The 25,868-nt window shown below is 43.8% G+C and overlaps 1 protein-coding gene across 3 annotated transcripts; it reads right to left on the reverse strand.

Moving 5' to 3' along the window:
* Window positions 1-690: 690 nt before the first annotated feature.
* LOC147333138 (uncharacterized) lies at window positions 691-24,471 on the reverse strand. Of its 3 annotated transcripts, XM_086290105.1 has the most exons (23): window positions 23,999-24,471; window positions 20,594-20,671; window positions 20,445-20,510; window positions 19,917-20,068; window positions 19,030-19,114; window positions 18,099-18,270; window positions 14,859-15,045; window positions 13,847-13,940; window positions 9,203-9,301; window positions 7,799-7,855; window positions 7,630-7,698; window positions 7,451-7,540; window positions 7,262-7,371; window positions 6,573-7,068; window positions 6,370-6,408; window positions 6,192-6,284; window positions 4,037-6,073; window positions 3,804-3,951; window positions 3,600-3,717; window positions 2,724-2,883; window positions 2,085-2,186; window positions 1,525-1,611; window positions 691-1,159 (listed from the first exon to the last, which is right to left on the reverse strand). In XM_086290105.1, exons 1-23 carry the CDS (start codon window positions 24,125-24,127, stop codon window positions 1,019-1,021), a joined length of 4,809 nt encoding a protein of 1,602 aa, XP_086146231.1. In that variant the 5' UTR covers window positions 24,128-24,471; the 3' UTR covers window positions 691-1,018. The 3 variants fall into 3 exon arrangements, with proteins under 3 accessions (XP_086146231.1, XP_086146233.1, XP_086146232.1); XM_086290107.1 differs by lacking the exon at window positions 9,203-9,301; XM_086290106.1 differs by lacking the exon at window positions 6,370-6,408 and having other exon boundaries at window positions 23,999-24,470.
* Window positions 24,472-25,868: the final 1,397 nt, after the last annotated feature.

The raw sequence follows: 25,868 nt of genomic DNA on the forward strand, positions 1-25,868 counted from the left end.
AGCTCTATGATACGGAGGACCACAACTGCCAAAATAAAGGTAAATGTGTTGATAAAAACTTCTTATATACAGTGGTCCCTCGCTATAACACGGTTCACCTTTCGTGGCCTCGCAATTTTTTTTTTGTGCAACTTCGCATGCTTTTTTTTTTTTTTTTTACAGCCGTTCTGCGTCCTGATTGGCTGTAGACCATTGTCAATCAATCTCGTGCCTGTCTCCTGTCCAGTACAGAATGCGTTCAGCTCGTCAAATTTACATAAATCTTCGATGCTAGCAGTGTGACTCTGAAGTGCTGTACTGTATGTTTGTAAGTTTTCTCCCCAACAAACACAACAATGTCGATGAAATGTTTTGCACCGTCATAGGCTCCTGCGGGTGCCTTTGGTTTAGTTCTATAATACTGGACTTATTTTTCTACGAAGGTTTGAACTTTAAGAGTGTTTAAACAAGAGAGAAAATTCTGAAAATGTTCGTGCCTGTTTGAGTCAAGTGTATAAAGTGTGTAGTGAGGGGTTTTACGGCCTTAAAACATCCATAATAATTGTAAAAAATAAAGTTGGCTACTTTGTGGATTTCACCTATCGCGGGTTATTTTTAGAACATCACTCCCGAGATAGCTGAGGGACCACTGTATAGGAACCCAGTGCAATAATGAAAAGCATTTCACCTTTAGCACAATGGAACACAACATCGCTGGTTCAATGAGACAAATTCATTTAATAAAAATAATAGTTTTACAATAAAAACACTGCAGTGTTAAAGCCTGAATACAAATATAAATTACAGTGCAGCTGTATCAGCCAGAAAAGGAGTTTAATTTAAAATATTTTCCTAAAATGACAAACAACAAAACAAATATTTTACAGTTTTTTATATGGTAATATTCAGCAAATACAAACACATCACAGATTCAGTGTCAGAAAGGTTAAAGCAGTAAAAACATCTTTATCTCTATACAAATCTGAAGTAAACTGTGGGGCGAGGTGGCATATAATGAGAAAATAAAACTGACAAGTCGTCACGGCGACGTCCGTCCCAGCGCCTGATGAGCCAGCCTCAGGTTTTCTCTCAGCTCGTCTGCCTCTCGCTCCGCTTTTGCCCGAACGATGCTCAGCTCCGTGTACATGTCCTTGTACTTCTTTGTCGCGTTCCTCTTGTCCTGTCACACCAAAAAAACAAAACAAAATCTGGTTTATTTAGCCGTTTCGTCCACTCGATTCGATCGGCTCCAGGCACAGATCACCCTCAGTCCTAATTAACACACTCGAACCCTGCAAGTAAGTCACCTGTACACAGATCGTGACTACAGCTAATGTTTGGAAGCCCCGCGCTGGTAGAAGCAACATCATCTGCTTATTTAGTCTGATAGTATGAGCTGTTCAGGCTCAAGCACTCCTTCAGTTCTCAAAATCAAACACTGAGGTTTAAAAACAGATGAAACTCTGCAGCACGGACTGGTTAACTAGCAGATTACAATATTATTAGTAATATTTGTATTATTAGTGCAGCTGCTGTGAAACTGACCCTTTGAGCCGACTGCAGCTCGTCCTTCAGAGACGTGATCTCCTGCTTCAGACACTGGACCTCAGACTCCTTCACTCGCAGCGTGATCTGAAATGAAATGTGTTTTTAACCTTTGAGTCGGCTCACGAGCACATTTACATAGTTTACATATTGTACGTGTGAGCCAATCATGAAAAACCATCATTCTTTATGTGGAATCACCAGAGTGGGTGTAATTTCAGTTTTTACTGCAGTTTGTGTTGATGGAGCCAGAGGGTATCACATGCCGAAAGTTGACACCAGCTCCAGAGTAGCTTTGCATGACTCACAATTCAAAATAATCCTTATTTTTCTGATCCTGGGCCTTGGTGCAGCCTCAGGTTCATCCTCTCCCTGAGCTCCTCTTTCTTTTAAAGCCACCCACCTTTATGCAAGCCTTCTTTTGATTGGCTGCCCCTCTATTTGGACAGCAAAATAGAGGGTGGGACTTCTTCATACTCGGTCCTTTTTAATAACTTTGAATGCTGGAAATAAAGCTGTGGCTAAAATCCTCTCGATGACCATGCAGTAGCCGAACTCACCTCCATCTCGTACACGTCCATCCCCTGACTGAGCGGCAGAGCGTCCTGTTTGGCGAGCGTGCACAGTCTGGTGATCTCTGCTGCCAGGTGGCCGCTCAGCTCCTGAACAAGTAAAAGTGAAAAATAGGAGAAACGATCAAGCTGCTTCACCTCTGACCTCAAAAACACTTTTTTAAAAGTATTTGGAGACATGTTTAAACCCCTACAGCGACAGTCGAGCTCACACCTCTGGTCTCACTGGAGTCTGTGAATATCTTTCGCCTGTTTTTTGACTCCTGCAGCTTTTATTCACAGTGAACAACAGCTCAGCTTTTTAATGTGCGTGCAAAAGATTGTAAAGCCACAAACACTCAAACAATGAATGATTTCTGACATGATCCAAGTACAAAAGTCCATGAATCTACTTAGGAACAGTAAAAACACTGAATTATCCTGATTAGTGTTTCACCAAAGTGTAAACAAAGGCTGCATAAATGGACCTAAACAGAGAACAATCGTCATGTGGAGATTTTTACAATGGCGGCCGCAGACTTAGACGCTAAATCAGAAAGCTGCAGAGGAAAATGAGAGTGATCTGAACTGTCTTTAAATTTCAGGATGTCAGAAGAAGCCGTTAACGGCCTTCATTGTGCGTCTCACCTGGTTTCTGGTCCTCAGGTCCTGGTTTTCCTGCTGGCACTGGCACAGGGCCTTCCTCTCGGCATCCAGAGCCTGGACCAGATGTCCGTTCTCCAGACACTTCAGAGAAAACTGCTGCGATAAAACCTCAAGCTCCCGCTGGCAGGAGGCCAGCTCCTCACTGCAAAGACACACACTGAGAGTCACAACCTATCCGTATTTTCTCTGTTCAGCTCTCCTGTCGGCACACCGAGGTGTTCCCAAACCAGCTGATAGACTCGATCTGTACTGGGCCTGCACCGGGTCCCAAACCCCTCACTGGCATCCTGATCACATGCCTGAAACACCTCAGCTGGCTCCTTTTGATGCAGAGGAGCAGACAAAGGTGCCAATTCTCATCACTGCTGCTTCCCACTCAACTGCAGCGGTTATGACAGGGTGCTGGTTCCCAGTCTGGATCCAGTTTCACTCATTTCCATCAGAAAATAGACTGATTTAGAAACCTGCTGGGAGTATGAGAGCCTGCTGTGATTTACATGTTCTATGTTATGTACGAGCACCTCCTACCTGCCTTCACAGAGGGCAGGTAGGATTTTTTCGGGCTCTGATTGTTGAAAAAAAATATCATGGGATTTAAAACATTTGCCAGCCAGTTCAGTTCAGGCTCTGCACCAGCACCGTGTTGGTGGGGAAAAGGTTTCCTGTGGATTCTGGCACAGAGCTGTGAGCTGCAGGTGCTTTTGTTCTCCCTGTAAAAAACATCTTTGACCACCAGAATCAACAGTCTGCTCTTTGTCCTGACGCCGGCCTGCGGTGATGATTTTTCCAGAATGACATTTTGGTTTAACTCCAGTGTTTCCCTCCTGTCTTGTAAAACCTGCTGGGATGCTCACGTACCTGTGCTGCCTGTGGACTTCCTCCAGGTTTGAGAGCCCATTGCTGTTCTCGAACTCACATCTCCTCTGCACCTCCCTTTGCAGCTCCAGGCGGTGAGCGTTTTTGATGGCTTCGATCGCTGAGAGGAAGAGGAGGAAGTCTGAATATTTGAAACTGAATCGATTTTGGGCAACACCTCATCTCTTACTGGGCGCTTTCCCTCACCTGTTGCAGTAGCAGCACTCTCCTCCTCTAATAGTCTGTCCCTGTCCACCAGGAGGCGCTCCACTTCCTGTTTGTGTCGACGCTGCAGCCCCTCAACCACCTTCAGGTGAGATTCCTCCATGCAGGCGAGTCCACGCTCGCAGGTGACCTGCAGGCACAGCGGACGCTCACACAGGTCACACACAAAGCTCGTGACAGGAAGTCAAACAAAAGTGGATGAAAGCGGCACCTACCTTCAGCTTCTCCGTCTCTTTCTCGTGCTGTAGCTGCACCAAAGTCATTTTGTCCTCGGAGACCGTCAGCTGCTCCTCCAGCTCCTCCACCTTTCTTCTCAGAGCTGAAATCAGCTCCACGTTTCCATCTGGTTCATCGCTCTCCTCTAAGCTTTCATCTGAGACCTTCTGTGGGATTTCCATCTCACCTATCAATTCCTCCTCCTCTTCTTCACTCTCCTCTGCGCCCTGAAGCTCCGCGTCCTGGAGGTAAATCTCATCAGTCTGGCAGCCTGCGTTCATCTTCGATGTGCGTCGTTGTTCAAGGTTTGACAGTTTTGCTTTGAGGTCCTCGTTCTCCTCCCGGAGTTTGGCGCATTTTGAGCAGTTGGCGTATTTAGCCCAAAGCCTGCACAATCGATGGCGGTAAAGTGCTTCGGTTGCCGCCGAGTAAATGAACGACGCTATCCAAGGATGATCTGAAGAGTGAAACTCATACAGTCTGTCTGCTGTCGGCTGGAGTTCCTCGTGCACGGCGGCGGCGCTGAGGGAGGCGGCGAGCTGGTCCAGCATAGACATTTTAATCTGTGTGACGGCTTTGAAACGCTCAAAGTCACTCAAGTCACTCATGCCGCTCTCCTCCTCCGTCTTCGTGGTTTCCAATGCTATATCGTTAGCCTCGCCCTCGCGTCTGCCCTCTCTGCCTTCCTGCGCCGCCTGCTCGGTCTGAAGCAGACGGTGGCCTATGAGCAGCATTCGTGTCTCCAGCACCATCTGTTCTGCCGCCTCGCCGACCCGCACATCTGCGGGCTCGATCAGCTTGGACGGATCCTCCTTCAGTTTCTTCAGCAGCAAACTCCAAAAAGCCTCCTCCCACTCCAGCTGGCTCACCACAGCAGGACTCCTCTCCCCCTCCTCCACCTTCGCCTCACCTCCTTCCAACGTGTCGATCGCCTCTAAAAGTCTCCCCAAAGCGCTCAGCCTTGCGACCATCCCCTCTATCACCTTCTGGGTCTTTTCCTCGGCAGAAACACTTCTGTCTCCTTTCAGCCTCTCCTTCTCTAACTCCTCATTCAGCCTCCTGATGTCAGCCTCCGCCTCCGCCGCTCGTTGGCAGGAAAGTTTCTCCGCTTCCTGCAGCTCCCTGCAGTTCAGCTCTGATTGGTCGAGCTGTCTCTCCAGCTCTGTCAGCTTGGCCTCGGTCGCTTCGAAACACCGCAGCAGGTATCCCTCCGGTTTCTCGTCCCTCTTCTTGTTTTCATCCTCTCCTACCGGGTCGCTCAGCTGCAGCAGCACCTCCGTCTCCCTGAGGGTCTCCTCCAGGGAGCTGATCAGCGTCTGGGCCTCCTGGAGCTCCTGGTTCTTCAAGTTCAGCTCCATCTCCAGATCTTCCACCCTGGTCTTCCCTTGCTGCTCCACATCAGGGAGGTCACGGGGCTCTGAGTACCTGCTGCTGAGCTCCGCCTTCAGCCTTTCGATCTCGCGGTCTGCCTCCGTCAGCTGGTTCAGCATCTCCTGGTTGCGCTGGTTCAGAGCCTCGTTCTGGCTCGTGAGCAGCTCCACCTCCAGGGAAAGCTTCTCCAGGGTCACCTGATCAGGAGTCACCTGCTTCAGCTGGGACTCGTCTCCCTCTGCGGACTCATGGGCCCACGAGCTGAACTTATCCGCCTGTGTCTCTGAGGCAGGAAACAGCTGACGGGCGTCTGCGTGCAGCTGGTCCTGGAGGTCGGCTGTCCTGTCATCGAAGCTCATTCCCTCACTCTGAGAGTGTTGGCTGTCTGATGCAGGTGACAGTAAAGGTGAGGCCGCTGTCTCAGATAATAAATCCTCCAGTTCTTGCAGCTCGCCCCCTGTATCGCAGAGCCAGATGCTGGGCAGCTGTGGTGTTGGTGAAGGTGTTTCCTGGCCGAGCTGCTCCATCATGTTCTGTCTCATGACGTTCTGCTGCTGCAGGAGCTCTCTGTACGCCTCCTTTAGGCTCTTCGTCGGGTCTTTGAGTGGCTTTTCTTTCATATCTGATGGGTAAAAATCAGCTTCAGGACTGACGGGAGAATCCAGCTGGAAAAAAAAAAAGGTCATAAAACTACAGAAACCCGACTGAAACAATCAAAGTCAGTCAAACACAACAAACATCAAACACCAAAGAGTGTCTGAGATAAAAGCTGCTTTCTCACACCTGCTGATGTTGAAATCTTTCTGTGCTGAGCTGAGCTTCCAGTTCCAGTCGTCGATGCTCCGACTCCTCCAACTGAACCTTCAGATCTTCCACCTCCAATAACACAAAGTACACAAAGAGTTAATCTACACAGCCTCACACACCCTCCATCAGGTGAGCCTTACTTTTCATTTTATACCTGTATCGAAAAGAAACAGACGAACTGATTGTATTTTCCCTGTGAGCAAACACAAAAGAATCAACTGTGTCAATTAAAGATATACTTGCAATAATATCTGCATAATTACCTGTTTTTATGGTTTAACTTACACATCAACAGACTCTGAGACAACTTATCATTTATTTCTGGTCATGCTTCTTTAAAACTGAAAGTCCACTCACCGCCTTCCTGTAGCTCTGCAGCACCTTCTCCATCTCCTCTGCATCTCTCCCGTCAGAAAACAGCGGGACCGTCCTCTCCAGTCTGAACATTGTCTTCTCCACCTGCTTCCAGCACTCCTCCATCTCCTCCTCCATTCTCTGCTGCGATTTCGGACTCAGCGCTCGGACGCTGCCGTCCTTTTCTAGCAGAGAGAAGCCCAGCATCTTCTCATACCTCCTCCTCCTCTCCTCGCGCCGCTTCCTTCGCTCCAGGTCACCCAGCTCCAGCGAGCAGGGGGATTTCTGTAGATCGGCGTCCACCGCCGGCTCGCTCTCAGGCTTGAATTCAGCCCAGTCGAAGGTCTTGTAGCAGCCTTCGCGCCGTCTTTCCGTCACGCTGCTGGCTTTGGGGTGAGGCTCGCTCTCCGAGGAGACGTCGGCCGAGGGAGAGTCCTGAGTCACGTCTGGTTTGGGGAGGACCTCAGGTGGGCTGCAGGGAATGTGCTGGCCAGGTAAACTGAGAACAGGATGATTTAAAATTTAAAAAGAATAATCAATCATTTTTATTATCATTTAAGTGCTTTTAGTACGTCAACATTTTATTTTAGCTTCACCTTATCTTTCATCTACTTTTATCTCATCTTTAAATCACCTGTAAACACTTTAAACTGCACAACCTGCACAAAACCTGTTTGATTTGATTTGATCACCTGGCCACATCAGGGGCGTTGGCCGGATGGACGTTCTTCATCAGCGCCTGGATCCAGTTCTTTCGTATCCCCGCGGTCATCGCCGAAAGCGTGAAGACGCCCTTCGGAGTCTGCGACATAAAAACATGTGACTAACCTCCATCTTTAGAGCAGAACATGAAGTGATGACATGCAGAAGCGAAGACTTACGTGGATCTGAAAGCCGTAGTTTCTTTGCACCTGGTACTCAGACACATTGTAACACTTCATTAGGTTGATCTCTCCTTCCAGATCTGAGGCCTGTGAGGAGACGAAAGAAAACGTGGTGAAGATCTGGAAATGCACAAAAACTGTTTATATTCTACTTTATGAAGCCGGGTTTAAAGTACCTCCTCGGCCGTCGAGTCCTTGTAGTATCTCAGACTGTCAGTCGACAACACAAACCAATATTTCTTCCACTAGAGGGAAGCAAAGCACATTTCACACAGGCTGGTAAGATCCTTTAAATCATCACCACAACCTGAAACAGCCAGATTTGGATTACTTTAAAATGTTTACCTGGTCATTTTCATCCAGTTTGACCATCCAGCCTTTCTTGAAGTTTAACAAGTCTGGCTGTACAGAAGATAAAAAATACAAAGTTTGAATAAAACACACAGAAAAGAGAAGAGCTGAGACTGTTTGTTGCTTCCATCATTTTTGACCAGTAGTTTACTTATGTGATCAATTTTAATACTAGACAAAGACAAACCGAGTAAATACAAAATGCAGTTTTTAAATGATTTGAAAAGCTGACTTCACACTCGGCCACACTGTCAGACCGGCTGGATCAAGAAGTCACTTAAATAAACCTGTCTGACAAAAAGCAGCTGCGATCTCTAGAAACAAAGTCACTGACATCTATCAGTCTCAAAGGGATACAAAGCCATGTCTGGGACTCCAGTGAACCACGGTGAGAGACAAAACTTGGAACAGCGGTGAACGTTCCCAGGATTGGCCGGCCTATCAAAATTATTCCAAGAGACAAAAGCATCCAGAACAACATTTAAAGGACTGCAGGTCTCACGTGGCTCAGTTAAGGTCAGAGTTCATTATTCAACATTCAGAAAGAAACTGGGCAGAAATAGCATCCATGGGAGAGTTGAAAGGAGGAAACCACTGCTGACCAAAAAGAAACAAAGGTTTGTTTTTCTTTTGCCCAAAAACGTCTGGACGACCCCCAAGACTTTTGGGAAAAATTCTGTGGACTAACGAGTTGAGTTGACTGCCGTTACGTCTGGCGTAAAGCTAACACAACATTCAGCACCAACAGCCAAACATGGTGGTGGTAGTGTGATGGTCTGGGGCTGTTTTGCTCCTTCAGGACCTGGATGACTTGCCCATCGTGCTCAAAAAACAAAAACAAAATGAAGGTTTTGGAGTTTCGTAAGACTGAGATGTTTTTTTTACCACAAACACTTGGTTGCACGGCTTGCCAAAAGTGGCACATTTGGGTGGCAGTTACTTCTACAGACAGGCCCAGGTAGGTTTAGATCGATTTTTAGTACTGTAGTATTTCCATTTGCAAAACTGAGGGCTGGGTAGGAGGGGGGAACTCCACACCATCTCATGTTTGAATCAGATATCAGTCTGAGCCTGACTGATCTGTAGGACTGTGTTTATTATGCCACAGGTCAGCAGAGTAGAGTTTCAGCAGTTGGAGGCATGTCACACCTGCTCCACCGACAGCTTCTCTCTGTGTGTTTGCAAACGTTTTTGGTCAAAGCGAGTTTAAACGTGCCTGAAAAGGTCAGAACAGACGACGCTTCCCCTGATGTTTCCTTACAGGTAAGAGGAGGGTCTCTACCTCAGCTTTCTGCTGGGATCAGATCAATAATCAGTATCAGGTATGAGTAAAAAGTTGTGCTTAGAGTCACTTCTGGAAACTTCGAGGCTCAAACTGCCCTCGGATCAGTGGCTCACCGTCATGGCCGTGTCTGATGTCCTGTGGTCCAGAGACCTGGCTCTTCTCTGGGGAGGGGGGGCAACGAGAGAGGACGAATCTCCACACGACTGAAGTTTCTACAGAAGGAAAAAAAAAGAAGCCCAAATTAAACTTATAAGAACTTCCCTCACAGGAAGGCTTTCACTGATGAGAAGACGTGACGCGTTTCCTCAATCAGGACGGAGGCTGTTTGCATGTGCTGCCTGCATTCCACCAACCAGAGTAACCGATAGTCTGGACGCTTGGCACAGACGTCAGCTGTGAGGATTAGGCCCGCCGCGGAGCACCACGGGGAGCCCGGCGGGCTTTTCTCCACTGCCTGTTAAACTCTCACTCGCTGAAGCGGGTCTGACCGTGGAATGCATGAAAAAGGTTTTAGAGGATAAATAATCCCCGGGACTCTGCAGCTTTAGTCTTACTTTTCAAAATGATGCTCCAAAACTCAGAGTGAGATTGCCGCACGCCTGTTATGATCAGATTTCATGCCGGCTCTAACAGCACGTATCAGACTCTGGATTACACGCATTAAGTGAAACAAGGGTCCCCTTTTTTTGTTTACTTGAGCCTCCGCTGTTCAAAAGATTCATTCTTCTTCCTTATATAACCACTTTAAAGGGGAAAAATGTCCAGTTTAATCACAACAAAACATTCTTTGTGGTTTTTTTCCTGGCATTTATATTGAAAAGTATCCAAAGCCCCGACACACGGAGGAGCGCGGCGCTCTGACTGCAGACAGAGCCGCTCCTCTGTTCCCTGAAGGCCTCCCAAAACCGAGGGGGAGGAAGTGAGGAAGAAGAAGAAGAGGCTGACTCGAGAATCTCCAGACAGGCTCTTTTGACCTTCTCATGACTAGAAAAACAAACGCACCCAAAGACACATAAATGAACGCGTGGGCCTAAATATTCTGCTGCTGCTGTATTTAAAAAGTAAATCCTCTGGAAAAGGAGAGTGTGTTTAATCAAAGATTAACCGCGGCCACTGAGACGACCATCTGTGATTTAACAATGTTTCTGCAGCAGCTCCGGCTGCTGAAAACAACGATTTACTGTGAAAGGAGCGAACAAACTAAAATAAAGAGCTGAAGGAAGCAGACTAATGTAATGCACTCACGCTGTTTACTCACTGTACACGACCAATTTAAAAAAGATCACCAGCTAATCCAACGTGTACATCTTTGAGCTGCAAGAGGAAGTCGGAGTACCTGGAGAGAGCCCAAACAGGCCTCGGGGGAACACGTGAACTTCACACAGAAGTTCTCAAACTTGAGTGTCCATGCCACCTCCCCACCGGCCCAGCGGGGTGACAAACAAACCCATCAGTCTTTTACAGCTGAGGGGAAAAGAAACTTGCCTGGAGACGGCAGTCTGAGATCTGACTGTCCGTTATAAAATCCATTCATCCGTTTTTTTTACTGGTTCAGAGACACCTGTCCCAGGTGGGGTAGACCTCAGTCGGTTGGGGGGTGGGGTGGCAGTGAACCCGCTTAGAAATGTGAAGCCATGTGTGACCATTTTGGATGTGAGGATGGAGAGGAAAGTTGTCAGCTAAACTTTATGTGTACAATGCACAAACACAGACTTCTTGCAGAGTCAGCACACAAAGCGAGCCATGTTATGAGTCATAAATAAATTTAGAGGCACCAACAACACAATGACAGTTGACTTGAATTAGCAGACACCAGTGAGCTCCAGTGCCGGTGTAACTCACTGGGTAAAGCAGGGATCTCATGTGCCGTAAGGCTAATGCCTCAGGTGGACATGAGAGGAGGGCCAGCTTTTGGCTGAAGGTTGCTGCTCGGTCGATGGTCCCTCTGTGAAACAGCGAGTTAATCTCATGTGTGCTGCACAACACGCTGCCCACAGGCCTCTCCTGCTTCGTTTAATGGACTCTCCTTTAAATCTGCTTTTCTGGCTCATCAGGAGGAATCTGAACTACTAAACCCTCCTTTCAGAAACAGAAAATCCTGAAAACATTTCTGGATATTTACTACAGTGAGCCCAGTTTAACAGGTGATCTCGCTTTAAGTATCATCCGTGGGAATGTTTGTGTTTTGCCGTCACACAGACTCCTGCTGGGGTTTGCTCACCTCCTTAATCACCGGGGTCTAGCCCTGACACACTGACTAGCATTCACAAACAGATGTGCGCTTGGAAACCGGGAGGCGCTCATTCCTCCGAGTTTATCAGTAAATACATGACATCATGTGTTTCTTCAGCCCGTCAGCAGCACTTCAAGAGAATCGCGAAGAATCCCCGAGCGCCTCGGGTCCTCACATTTAATTGGTTTATTCCGAATCCCTGGAAAATAAAGAGGAACGGCGTCTGAACTGCTTCAGGGCATCAAAACCAGTTCTGCTCACAGTGAATCACCAGCCTCCCTCCCACCTGCCGACACATGTGCTCGCTCATGTGAAGAAAGTCATGCCCGGACACGGCCCGAGCGGCTCGTCCACGCGTTTCACGCCACGCTCTCATCACCGGCTTAGACCGAATGAGCGCTCTGAAGACCTGAACGGGTCCTCGGGTTGTTTACACCCACACTGACAGACTGAAGCAAACAGCCTCAGACTGTAATTTGGGAGATTTTCTAACTCTGGGCAGCGTTTGATCAGGTCGGACCTTCGGCCTCAGAGTGACGTCTTTCATGGATAACACCTGGCTGCTGCCTGAGTCATGTTCAAACCAGTCCAACCTCGCGGCCCGTCCCGGTGCAGCCTGAGCACAGCTGGATACGACGGCTGGTCTGAATCACGGCAAACCCACACTAGGATTAATCATTACCTGTTCACGGTTAGCCAACGACCACAGGCAGGAAGCGGGTTTTTAATTGTTGGATGCCGGCGTTGAAGGACTTAAAATTTTATTTTCTCAATCACGTTTTTATTATAAGCTCTGCGCTCCTGCACAGCCTCACCACAATAAACGATTTCACTGAGAATTTTTCTCATCTTGTTGTTTATTGTTACTCTTTTCTCACCGGGTTAAAAATAGGCCTCTTTTGTAATAATGTGAAACCAACCTCCCAGTTACACATTACATAACAACACTGTCTCTGTGTTTGTTCTTGTCTTTAGTTTTCTAATTTTTGGATGTTTCCGTCTGTCTGTGCCGTCACCAGTTCACAGCGCTCTCTGTCTGTATACTGAATATTACAGTGGCCAGCGGTCAGTACGGCTGCCCGCTCATGGCAAAAACATCATTTATTTACCAAAATTATTAAAGAACACCATCTTTTTTGTTTTTAAAGGGGCATTCCTTTAACTTTAAACATGATTCAAATGAAAAACATTCGTTTGAATTGTTAAAAAGAAAATGTGGGTTATTAAGCAGAGACCAGAGCCCAGCGGTGTTTTACAGATGAGCTGAATATGAAGCCTTCTCACACCTCACAGGAAGAAGGTTGTGGGTTTGAATCCAGTGGCTGGTTGGCTATGTGGTTTTTTTTGTGTCCACACAGGACTATGAGTGTTTCACTCTCTTACTCCTGTGATACTGACGACCTGTTCAGGTCTTCCTTCTCCAATAATAACTGGATAGACCAGGTTCTAAATATCGTCGCCCAGTTTGACAACAAAGAAAGAAAACCTCACTCAGATATTTTAACTGAATCTTTCTCTTTGCCTCCCAAAGCCAGCCAAGTTCCGCAGGAAGGCCACGAGATAAATACGTCCCATTGTCTATTAAGAAACTTGACGGTTAAACTAGTTTTAAAGAATGAGCTGTGTTTGTAAACCAGGGTTGTTATGATGCTAGATTTTCAATATCAGGAAAACCCTTGAAGTGTGATGCCATTTTCACTTCCACAGGTGAAAAGCATGGTATAAAATTAAGAGACAAATGTATTACAAACATATTAAATAACATCAATGATGACACTATCTTTAAACTGTAAACCAAACACCCCACAGGCACAGTCAGCACGGTGGTGGGGGGATGACGATTTGGGCATCTTGCAGCCTCTGAGTTGATGATGAGCTTCTCTTTATAATCAGTCAGATGTGACTCAGCAGCAAATCTACAGCAGACTGGCTGAAAAGGAAAAGAACGGAGGAGCTGCAGTGTCCCGGTCAAAGTCCAGACCTCACTCTGACTGAAATGCTGTGGTGGGAAGAAGAACAAAATGCCTCCACAGCGATGTTAAAGACTGTTATTTGAAGTTAGACCTGCTAAAGGTGACTGTACAAGCTACTGAACACTGGGATGTACTTTGTTTGTCTCAGGACTTGAGTTTTTTCCAGAGTCCTGGGAAAACTTTCTTTTTCTCATGGCTGCATAATATTGAGTACTGTTTCATAAATGCATGAACATGCAGAAACCTGCAGAAACTGAACGACACGCCCCATTAATCACTGACTTTAAAGAGGGCTTCTCACAGAAAACCTGAAACATGCTGGAAGGATTTCACTCTCCAATAAAAATATTTTCTATTAGAATTTAGAGGATATTTGAAAAAACTTTATGAAACTCAGCACGCTTGAAGATGAAGATGAAGATGGGGTAAAAGAAGCTGGACGTCGCAGATTTTTGGGCTCACAGTTTCAGACACTCACACTGACCACTCATTTAAAGAGAAAGGAAAACAGATGCAGGTTCTGTGTCACAGAAGCAGTTTTTACATCTCACCTCTCGTTTGTTGGTACGAGTCTCGCTCCTGCCCGTCCTCAACATGGATGCTCCCGTTTCCTGCTCTTTCCTGGTGGCCTCCGATCTGTTTTTGCTGGAAAACAGGAAGAGCTGATTAGATTCTCCTTCCACTCAGGTACAAGGACCTTAACGGGATCCTATACTAGTCTGTGGATGCTCTCCTGCTCACATTCATCCTCCGGGATTTCAAAAGGTCAAAAATGGCATTTTTCTATTAAATCGAGGCAAAAGTCACCAAACAGAAGAACTATAAACCCAGACTTGTGGTATTCATATAGATAAAGACACATGAGGCTGTGTCACCTTTAAAGTAAACCTGGATGAACCTGAAATGAACTGAGTGTTTCTTCTTGTCATGTCCAGCACACTGTGGGGGCTTTTTATAAGAGGCCGGTTTCTTTAACTCCTTTCTGAATGTGAGGATTTGGTGGGTTCAGACACTTCCGTGCCCTCAAACTGAGGTTCGTTCCCTGACTGGCAGGCAGACTGTCAGTGTTGAGGTCCTGAGAAACAATGCCGAGGATATCTAATTACACCAGCGTTTTGGAATTTCTGACCTTATTTGGGGGGGAGGGATAAGGATTTTGTGTTTTCGTTTCCCAAAAAGGCAACAAGAGCGAAGAGCTGACATGATTTCTCCTCACGTCACCCGTTCGCATGCTGCTGGGGCACAAACTGGGAGGGTTTCTCTTGGCTAAATATAAAAATGCAGCAGTCAGATCTCTAATGGAGGGGTAGAGCGTGAGGCTTTGATCTGCCGTTTAGCGGTGTGTGATGCCTGTTCGGCTTTATGCTGGGGGAGGCATTGGATGTCCTTTGTGCTAATTGCTTGCACATTTCTCTGCCAGTATACTTTAAATGGCTCTGATGAGTTACCCACAGATTACACACAAACATAAATAAGAAAAGAAAAAGCTGCTTGCTCCAAAACACGAAGATTTATGTAATCATAAGATGTTTAAAATGAGCAGGAAGCAGCTTCGCTTCTAACCTCCCGTACTGCCTCTGGTTCTTGTTGTTTGCTGATGTTTGGATGTTGTTGGGTTCAGTCAGCCGGTTGTTTCTGCCGGTGTCGGAGCTTTCAGAGGCCGCCAAGTCTGAAGACCCGACCGAGCCGCCGAAGCCGGCTGAGGTCAGAGAGCCCCTGGGGTCCAGGCACAGGTAGGAGGAGGCGTTGCCTGGAGATAAAACCAACACAAAAAAAGTTTCAGACTGTTAGATCATCAGAGAGCAGGAACATCAAACCACAGCTTGGTTTAAGTCCACGAAATTAGGCGTCCCTTTGCCATAAAACCTCAGCCAAGCTTTATTCACAAACCACAAATCATTTCACTCATCCCAACCTTCTCCCGCCGGCTTTTAAGGAAACACCAACACATCAGTGTTTTACCTCATTCAGCACCATTTAAAATAACAAAAATCACAGTTTTTTACCACTCTGATAAAAAGAACAATGTCAAGCTGATGCTTTATATTCAGACTTTTATCAGCTTGTCATCACTGCATCAGTTCAACAGTGCGATAAGCCATAAATCACAGGGTGAAAGGAAAATCACTGCCCCTTAAAATCAGCAGATTTTCACTCTACAGTAACTGTGTAGTGTACCTTCACACTACACAAACAGTCTGAGTTACAGGCCCTCAAATACACAAATCTGTCACTTTCTTCTCTTTAACTTTTTCAGCTGCTTTCGACTTCCTACAGTTTCTGCTACACATTCAACCCACTTCCACCCCAGCTCCACCTTTTCTTGCAGTTTCTGTAATAATGTGTGTCAGTTAGGCAGCTCTGCATATGGAAATAACCTTCCTTTGGCTGCGTCTGAATGAAATTTTTTTTTTTTTTTCGCGATGAGCAAATGAATTAAGCAGAAAGTTAAATCCGATCATTCTGTGTCTATTTTTAATGACTTTAAAGCAGCTTCTCTTGGGAAAAACACGCAGAAAAAGTCATGCAGATGGTTCAGGTGTTTTCGCTTCCTCCCCATTGTGGAGAGGATAATCCCACATTTAGAGTTAATGCTGTAAAGTTGCTATGGTAGCATCAACAGAGAAGTACTCTGTTTACTGTATGACAGCCTATTAATCATTTTGTTTTGGCTGCTACGATACAAAGAGACCCTTAACACTGACAACACTGTGAAAGCGCAAAAATAAAAGCAAAGCCCGACTAAAGAAGCAGAAAAGACAGATTTCAAAGATTTCCCGTCGAGTTTAAGTCAGTAAATTTTCTCTAATGTGCAGGTCTTAATTTAAGTATTCGACTTAGGAAGCTTTGTGGGGATATATGTTACTCATGCAGTGTTGGAAGGGTTATCAGGCCCTTTGTAAAGATCCATAATTCGACAGTGAGAAAGAGTCACGGGTGGAAAATATTCAAGACACTTTGCAGTTTTTCCCAGGAGTGGACGTCCCAGCAAATTCACCCCAAGGTCAGGTAATACTCAGGGAAACTGTAAAAGACCCAAGAGCTCCATCTCAGACTCTGCAGGCCTCTGTCAGCATGTTAAAGGTTAAAGTTCATAACAGTCCAACTAGAAAACGACTGAACAGGTGCGGCGTGTTTGGAAGTGTTGCCAGGAGAAAACCGCGGCAGCATGGTTTAGTTGGCAAAGCTGCATCGACTTCTAGAACAACGTGCCGTGGACAAGCGAGGCCAATGTGGAGATGTTTGGCCACGGGACCTGGGCCCCTTGCAGTCACTGACTCAATCACGAACTCCTGTGTAAACCAAAGTATTCTAAAGTCAAGCGTGAGGCGTTCTGTATGGCAGCTAAAGCTTGGAGCAAATGAAACAGGACAATGATCCTCAGCACAGCAGCAAATCTCCAACCTGACTGAAGAGCTAAAGAGCTGTGCATAAATTAAGGACTGCAAACTTCCATAAACTGAAGCCACACTGCAAACAAGACTGGACCAAAGTTCACGTTTTCTGCCGATACTGATAAAGTCGTACAGAAAACGATTGTTTTGTTGCTGGTAAAGGTGGTTCTACAGGCCGCCAAAAAACCAGGCGCACTTTTTTCACAGGACTGCACATTCACCAAACGTTTAAACATTTTATTAAAGACAAAAGAAAATCCACTCTGTAAAAAACTAAAAAAAACTTTGACATGTCAACAATATGAAACAACAAGTCTGAACTCGGGTTTATCGGATTTCTGTTTGCCTAGTCTGGAAACAAAGAAAGCATCAGCATGTACTGATTAGTGTACTTCTTGAACATTTATTGACAGGCAAAACAATCGAGCCACAAGCCGTCATCATCATAACTGATATCTGTTCAGTGCAAAGGTAGAAGACTCCCTTTTAAGCTGATTTAAGAATAAGTGGATCCATTGTGATTTTACGGTTGCCGCTAACCCTTATTTGTAGCAATAAGTCTGCCGACTATTTATTTAATTATTCCCTGAACCTGCACAACTAACGGTCAAGTTTTACGATCTTTTATTTTTGTCTAAAAATGGTTGAGAGCATCTGTAGAGCCATTTAAAAAGTATTTGTTTCTGAAAACGCAGAGCTTTTAAACTGGAAGGTCAAAGAATCAACTGACTGATGTGTTTGTTTCAGTAAACATTAGAAATCTCCAAATGTTGAAAACATAATGAAATGGGATAAATGTGCAAAAGAAATTAAAAAACTGGATGAGTTCCCCAGAGGAGAGCCTGTTAAGCAGGGGAATCCTGACAGAGGGAGCTTTGTGTTTAGCCTCCATCTCTCTAATGAAGCAGCCTGTAGTCAGAGTCAGCAGGAGTTAATCCAGAACTTCATTATGGGACCTTTCCAGACTATGCAACAAGCCTGATGCCAGATGGGCACTCGTGTCCATTTTGTCGCAGCCTGAAGCTCCAGCAGGGAAAAATACCTGCCCTGTGCCGAACATCAAGCCCATTAGGACTTGTTTAAGAGGCCTTGGAGGGCTCATGTCTGCCGTTTGGCTTTTATGATGCCTGAAGGTCAGAGGCTCAGGATTTCCTGCACATCTCTCCAAGTAACTCCACTTCCTGTTAAAACAGAAACTCATCCAGCCCGTTCCCCCGACTGCCCGCGAGTGAGCGCTCAGCCGGTACGCCTGGTTAGAGGAGGGTTAAACGAAACGGACAAATAAAAATCTGCGAGTGTGCGAACATCTGCAGGACGTTAGGATGGTGCGAGAGGACAGGAAACGGCTGTGATTGGCTGATAGACATGAAAGCCTGTGTGTGTGTTTGTATGGTTTCCTCCGCTGCACCTGCAGGGGTCCGCTCAGGGCCCAGATGCTCGGTGTCCGTGACAGTCCAGATGGGAGTCACATCTGGCCCCCCGTCCCGCTGGTCTTCCTGCCACTGGCCGGGCTCTGGGCGGTCCCTCCCCGAGGATGGAAAACTCGGATCGGTTGCTACCATTTTTGCTGGACTGGGCTCCTGAAGTTTGTTAGAGAGACAAAGAAAATTCACACTTTTAACATTAAATTAATACAGGTACAATAATGTGGCTGTAAATTAACAGTTCATTCATGTTTGAAAACAGATTCTGTACAAAAACAGACACTTTAAACATTCTCATATGCTTCATTCTGCTCTAAACACTAATTTTTTAGACACTGTTTTCTACTCTTGTCACTGTGTCTCTGTGATGTCATGGAGGGGGGATATGCCTAATTTCTGACCACAGATCCACAAACTACCTGCTGTTTAGGAGGGGCAGCCAATCGGAGGAAAGCTGGCTTAAACGGGGAGGAGCTAAAACACATTATTTCAGAGTATTTTCAAACAGAGGATGAACTGAGGGGCTGCACTGAGGCTAAGAGTCAGATAAATAAGGATTATTTTGATCTGTGAATCATGCAAAGCTGGTTTACTGTTACATATTTTAGAAAGTCACCATGAACTCCTCTGATTTCACTCAGAGTTCTCTAAACTCTTTTCTTCTGTCTTCATTTGAAAATGAAGTTGAAACTTTCAAAGGCATCAGAAAGTTTCTTCCTTGGTGTTTCTTTCAGGTTTTCACTGAGGAAGTATCGTCTAAACGTCTCCTGACAGGTGATTATTTACTGGCACATTTGTGGTTTTCATCTTAATAAGACCAGTCTTGATTCTTTGGTATAAACTTGTCTGAAATAAGTCTCATAATCAGCATGCGTGAACACAAAAACTGGACACTTTAACACATGAGCACAATACCTGGTTGGCCACAGGCTCAACTTTGCGTTTCTTCTTCTGATTCTGTTTGTGAGTTCGCAGATAAACTGCCAGCTGCTCACTCCACCTGGAGACAAAACATGACACAATGCCATCAGGACGCCTCTAAATGTAATTCTTTTCAAAATAAAAGCCTCCAAGTAGGTATAGAAAGCTACCAGGATGACAAGAGGTATGTGAGAGTTTCTAAATGTGAAGCCCTATTTAGATCAGAGTTGTCACGCTCATTTGATCTTGAGGAATGAAACTGAGCTTTCTCTCATTGTAATAAAGTTTAACTACACATTTCATCTTAATATAATAATAAGCAGAGTAATTTCAAAAATCTATTTCAGTTTTTGTACATGATAAAAAATCCTTTTGCAGTAAATGAAAGAAATATGTCAGCATGTCTCTTGACTTAAATTGTCAAAAAAACAAACCTACTGATAAAAATGGAAAAAACAGTAACTTATTAAATGTATGAAAAAGCCGTTAAATGTCCAGGTGGCCTTCCATAGCCATCCAGGGGGCCAGACTGTAGATTTTACTGGGATGATTTTGGTCCCTGAGTCTTATGTTTGACATAAAACAAGACCTGAGTTAGACGAATTTATCAAAATGCACTTATATGTCCAGTTTTCAAAACAAAAGACTGTAGTTAGATACAGGAAGCAATGAAGATGCTTCAAGGCTGTCAGAATTTCAGAATAAAGGCCCTTAGTTAGTCATAGTAAATTACCGCTGGCCTTTAACATGCCAACTTTTCAAAATAAAGGCTTTTTTTTTCAACTTATGTTTTCAAGAAAGCTTCTCCCTTTTTGCTCATTTGTGCCCACACATGTTAGCAATCTCTTTTTTTAACGCTACTCTGAGGTTTTTATACCGACCCATTAATGATGTCTTTATTGTCACCACGGATGAATACTTCCTGCTCTGGGGTGACGATGCAGAGGGCGTTCTTCTGGCCCGTCCTGGGCTCTGCATCGAAGATGTCTGTGCACACGTTCACGTTCACCGTCCCCTGTGGCAAAGTGCTGGGCTGCAGGAGAATCAGAACATCCAAATTATTCCTCCAGGGGTCAAAGAGCGAGTTAAGACGTCATGTTTACTAAAACTTCAGATTATGGCCGCTAAACAGAAAGCAGTTTGTGGTGTGAAGTGTGGAATGAAAGGGAACGGGATTTAAGGGGATGACAGAGAAACAGAGAGGGGGGATGTGTGCATTAAAGGACGGGCTAAGCCCACATCATCTGCTGTGGTTGTGTGCACAACATCTGGCTTAAAGATGCCTTCTGGATCCCAACAAAACATACAGTAGATGCAGATGCATGCACAGGCTGGGGCTTACTGTACACTCCGTGTTATGTTTTATGTTTGCATTTGTTTGTAATTTTAGTATCTGTGCTGTTTCTCACCAGCTCATCCAGAGCGAAGCTCAGGCTGCCGTCCTCGTACAGGATAAAGAAGCGCCGCTGCCATCTCTGACGATGAAGGACAGGAAACTAAAATCACCACAGGATCACACTAATGCCACACTCGTGTGTTTTTTAAAAAGTTGACCTACCCTTGACCTCTGCATCGGGTTGTTAAAATCTGTCCCCTCTGGAGCCAAACACAGCCAGCCTGCATAGATGGGTTTGGCCTGGAAGGGCACAGGACAGTGATGTCATATATTAGTCAGTGTTTTGAACTGTGTGGATTTGATGCCTGTTGTTATTGTTGTGGGATTTGAACCTGTAGTCTGACAACAGAAACATGTACAAACCCGCCAAAAACACCTTCTGTTACGTCGTGGATCTGTGGGCTCTTTGTTTTTCCTCTTTCAATATTCACATGTTTGTTTGTTTGTTTTTTAATTTAGAAATATAAAGCGTCTCAGCAGGTTTAAACTTTTTTTCTGAGTGACAGTACATCAGTGATCCAGCACTTTGTAGAACCACCTTTAGCAGCAATAACCTGATGCATGGGTAGCCACAAAACTATATCACAATATTTCAAGAAAATGTGTAATAATGATATTTATGAACATTGAAGAAAACACTGGCAGCGCTCAGTGGTACCCCTCAGCCTCCTGATAGATACACCTATGGGATTAATTTGAAACTCCTACGTCGCTTCGTTCTTGAGTTATCACATTCAGAAACTTGGGTTTCCACTTTACCCACCTGCCCGCCCTGCCGGCAGCGTGGCGGCAATATCAGCCTTTTACATCTGACAGATAAAAAGTACCTAACAGTGTTTTATCGGAGACTGCAGCTCACAGGCAGCAGAGCAAAACAAAGGGCATTTTCAGTCCATGTTCTCTGATGAGACAGAATAACTCATTCAGCAGTACTGTAGTGCAATAACAGTGCCACAGCATAAGTCAGATGTAAGCACATAAATAGCCTGGGATGTGTTTCCCCTGGTAATTTTCAGTAAAAGTACAGAATAACTTATTCAGACTTTAGTTTAAATTTACAAAAACAACCTTGTAACTCTTCAGGAGCTGCACAAAACCCTCATAACAAAACAGAATCACACATATCTCAGACTTGCATGGTTGTGGGGGACGTCTGGCCCACTCGTCTTTACGATGTCACTTCAGTTCATTAAGGTTTGCAGCACTGCTTTACATTCAGCTGTCTGCAGGTCCGACCACAGAGTCTCAGTCAGTTTGAGGTCTGGACTTTGAGTTATTCCACCACCTTGAGTCTTTTCTTTATCAGCTGGTGTGTTTTGGATTATTCTCCTGCTCAATCACCCAGATTGCCTCACATCTGACTCTAGAACACGTTGGTATGAGGAGTTCACAGTCTACTGAATGAACACAAGGTGCCCGAATCTTCATCCTTCCACCACTGTGCTGACAGTTGGTATGAGGCATTGATATGTTGATATGATAAGTCTGGTTGCGTGCATTGTGGTCAAACATCTCCTCTTTACTCTCATCAGTCTAAAAACATTGTTCCAGGAAGCTTTGCAAACATAAGCCCTACAGATATTTTCATTTATCCTGGACCTCTTCCAAACCATCCACACTTGTTCAGTCTCTTTCTAATTTTACACTCATAAACTTGAACATTTATCCTGCTAGCTGAGGCCTGTAGAGACTGAGACTGAGTTCTTGGGTCTGAGCATTGATCAGTAGCACCTGGGTGGTGTTTGCCCTCTAAGTGAGGTTGTACTTAGTTTTCAGTTTTAACTCATGCCATGCTTTACACATTCGCCTAACAAGCAAAAGATCCCTGGTTTTGATTCCATGGGGAGACACAAATCCCCTTAGGATTCAGTCAGGAAGGACATCTGGCCAAAAGAAAAAAAATCTGCTGTATCAAACATGGTGAGCTACCCGCTGTGGTGACCCGAAAGTATTAAATAAACATATTTATATTCTTTGTGCTTCCTCCTGTCTCAGACACTTGGGTTCTTTTGTTTTCAAAGTCATTTTAAACATTAAAACGCTGGGGAAAAGTGCCACAATTACAGCAAAACAAGGTGGTTTTCTCTGAGCCTGCAACGTCACTGGAAAACCGTGTGTGGTGTTTGCAGGTTTGATGAACGGTGTTGAAATTACAGGGCCCGGCAAAAGCAGGCGGGAGGGGGGACACAAAGTGATGGCATATTTGAACAATGTGAGGCATGTAGGAAGCTGTCACTATCACCTCCTTACATCACCTCGCCTTCATAAGCGTGTTTTCAGTCCTGACATGTTTTGCTCAGCACTAAGTACACAGGGCTGAAGCACGCCTGGTAAAAAGATGATGTAATTTATTTTTTCCTCAGGCTTTTGTTTGACAGATTGATGCATTTAAAAAATTTACAAGTAACAGAAAACCAATGAATTCCCAGTCGTTCCTTCATAAACAGAATTAAATCTTTTATTCCATTAGATTTGCTTAGTAACTATTTATAAGTACTGATCCCAAAATACAAAGCAACAACCCTAACAGCACACCTTTAACTGGAATAACAGTTAACAGAATTAACAGTAAACACTATCTATGCATTGATGCATCAGTCTTAATCACATCATGTAATTTAATCAGAGTTCATTTACATATTCGGGTTTCCAAAGACTGCTACTCTGCAGAACAATGGGATAAGGGACTGCAGGGAGGTTAGTGTAGTGGGGCTGGGTGGTGAAATCACAGAATTAGTCATGACTTTTAATCTATTCTGGGTGCAGAGTTTCAATTTTTGTTTCTCCCTTGTCCTAGGAAACTCATTACCCAGCCATATTTTTGCATAGCTGTGGAAGCATTTTTCACATAATAAAACAAACCCCGATCCCTTACCATATTCATTTGGACACAGCTCCTAACATTGATGAAATGGTTTAAAAATGAACTAAAAACTTAAAGTCAACATTTCTTTTTAAGTTTTTTACATTTGTAATATTTTAGGCTATATAAAATTATACCATATAATCTAAAAGTAAAGAAATATTTAAAAAAAAATCATGTTAAAATAAATAAATAAATAAATAAATAAATAAATAAATAAAGAGAATATGTTACATAGTAAATCTAGAAATCCATTAATTAAAAACGTAATAAAAAATAAACCGTTGGTTTGGTAAAATAAAGATTAAATAACTTTAAAAGTCTGATTTTTATGCCGAAGACCACGGAAAATAAGTTTTATTTATAGTTTATAGTTTTATGTGGACCTTGTGGCCCTTTCGACTTGAAGGGAGGCTGATGTGGGACTTTTATATATTCTGGGAGACATGGGACACTTTGAATATATAGACTTCCTGACAAGAACATTTCAGAGATAAAATAAAACAAAATATGACCTTTTCTGATTCTTTTACTGATCAACCAAAATGAAATCTTAAAGTTAGCATCTTCATATTTAATATTTGCATGTTTTTAGACTAAAGCTGGCGGTTTAATGATAACATTTTTTATCCAGAAAGCTCACTAATCCAAACAAAAGTGGCTAAACGTTATGACAGGAGCACCTGAGGTGATCGTGAACTCACCTGCTCCAGGTCGTGGTCGTTGAGCAGATGGAGCTCGCGCGACTTGAAGCAGTTCTGACATTTGCTCTTATTAAAAATATTCGCCTGGAACTTGCTGCAGGGAGTCGCCGCCGCCTTTTCCCCGGACATGTTTCGGTGAGCGCCGCTTCTCCTCCGCGGGGACAGATCCAGACACGGCCCGCTCTCCTCCTCCTCTTCTCGTCTCCCAGTTTAGTAAAGCGGTTTCTCCTCGAACAACATCTGTCACACTGAGCCGCGCGCTCCTGTCGTCATGGCCTCTGACGTGATACCGCCACTCCGCTTCCGATCGAAACCTTCAAAATAAAGCTGGTTTTTAACGGTTTGTTTTAGCTTTAAGATAAAACACACTGCTAAAAAAACACATACAGCTATTACACATCCATTAAACCGTAATGTTTTATAAAAAAAAAAAGAGAAAGGTAGAGTTTACAGCGTCATCTACTTCTCTCACAGCGGCTTAAGTAAGACCTGCGCTCAACTTCCGGCTTACACCTACAAAGTAAAATCGATTATTAATGGAGTTTCCTTCCTTAATTCTTAATTTTTACAGAAATGAATATTAATTAACTAATAATGATTGATTAATAATTAATTATGTTTAAAACAACATATATTTGAGCAAAGTTGAGGATAAAGTTTGAAAAAAACAAAGCGGCGAAATCACCTCATCTTCCGGTCACACCTACAAAATAAAACTCATTATTATAGTTTTTTTTTTTTTACCATTTTGTTTTTCAAAATACTTCACTCCAAACACACACACACACACACACACACACACACACACACACACACACACACACACACCTGACTAATAAAGTTAATTTAAAAAGTAAATAAAAATATTAATTCTTAAATAAAATAAGTGAAATCTGACTTTGTACCAAAATATTACACCTGGACAGAACCTACAAAGTTATTGTTTCCTTATAAATGAGACACATACTCTAAAGAAATACATCAGAAATACATAATATCAGAAATAATAAACTGCTGTTTTCATGGCATTTCAACAAAAGTACAACATACAAAATATTTTTTTTCTTAATGTCCCCGAAACAGCTTCTTGTTTATAAAATTACCAGAAGATCCAGTATGCTAATAATAACAAAATCAGTTTTAAATCATATTCATGTGGGAGGTTCCGATATTACATAGAACTCTGATGAAGATGAAAAAAACAAACATATAAAATAAAAAAAATAAAAATTGTTTTTATTTATTTCTCCAATTGTGAAATTTTGCTGAAACAATAAAGATTTAAAACATAGCACATTTATTCTGAAATGTAGACAAGCATTGGCCAGGTATCCTATAATATCAGTACATCATACCTGCATTGACAGGAGTCATACGATGCATATCTACATTAATACTGTAATACTGCGCTGTAATAGGCTTTATTTATTTTGACAGTATAAACAGGAAATGAAAGGACACATTACATCTAGTTTGAATATAGAAACTGACCTTCAGAGCAAAACTTGTTGTTCTTACCAACACTCATAATTTGGATACTAACACTATACACAAGTTCAGAACAGCAGTGATGCAATCACATTAACTTAAATCTTTCAAAATAAAAGACTGCTTTCTAAAGTTCTACCTGTAATGTTTACAGCACTTAGAATCAGAGGGAGAGCAGCTGGATGTAAAATTTATCTCATGAAAATAAAGGAGGTGAAGGACCACACAGTAATTAACACCACATATATTAAGCCAACATTATAATCAGTGAAACACAGCAGGTGCTCATAAAAGAGTGACCTCTGGTCTCTCCATCCATCTATAAAGGGTTAACATTAAGGAGAAACTAATTATTATATCAATAATCTTATCATTCATCTTT

This window comes from Aulonocara sp. 'chitande type north' Nkhata Bay, linkage group LG4, assembly GCF_057382095.1.
Source record: "Aulonocara sp. 'chitande type north' Nkhata Bay isolate Kocher_YH1m ecotype deep benthic linkage group LG4, A_spYH_male_GT1.1, whole genome shotgun sequence".
NCBI lineage: Eukaryota > Metazoa > Chordata > Actinopteri > Cichliformes > Cichlidae > Aulonocara > Aulonocara sp. 'chitande type north' Nkhata Bay.

Coding starts and splice junctions, on each gene's coding strand:
- LOC147333138 (XM_086290105.1), bottom strand. CDS start 24,127: ATGTCCGGGGAAAAGGCGGCGGCGACTCCCTGCAGCAAGTTCCAGGCG. Junction 20,511..20,593: donor ACCCGATGCAGAGGTCAAGG/GTAGGTCAACTT, acceptor CTTCATCGTCAG/AGATGGCAGCGGCGCTTCTT. Junction 15,046..18,098: donor CCCTGAGCGGACCCCTGCAG/GTGCAGCGGAGG, acceptor TTTTATCTCCAG/GCAACGCCTCCTCCTACCTG.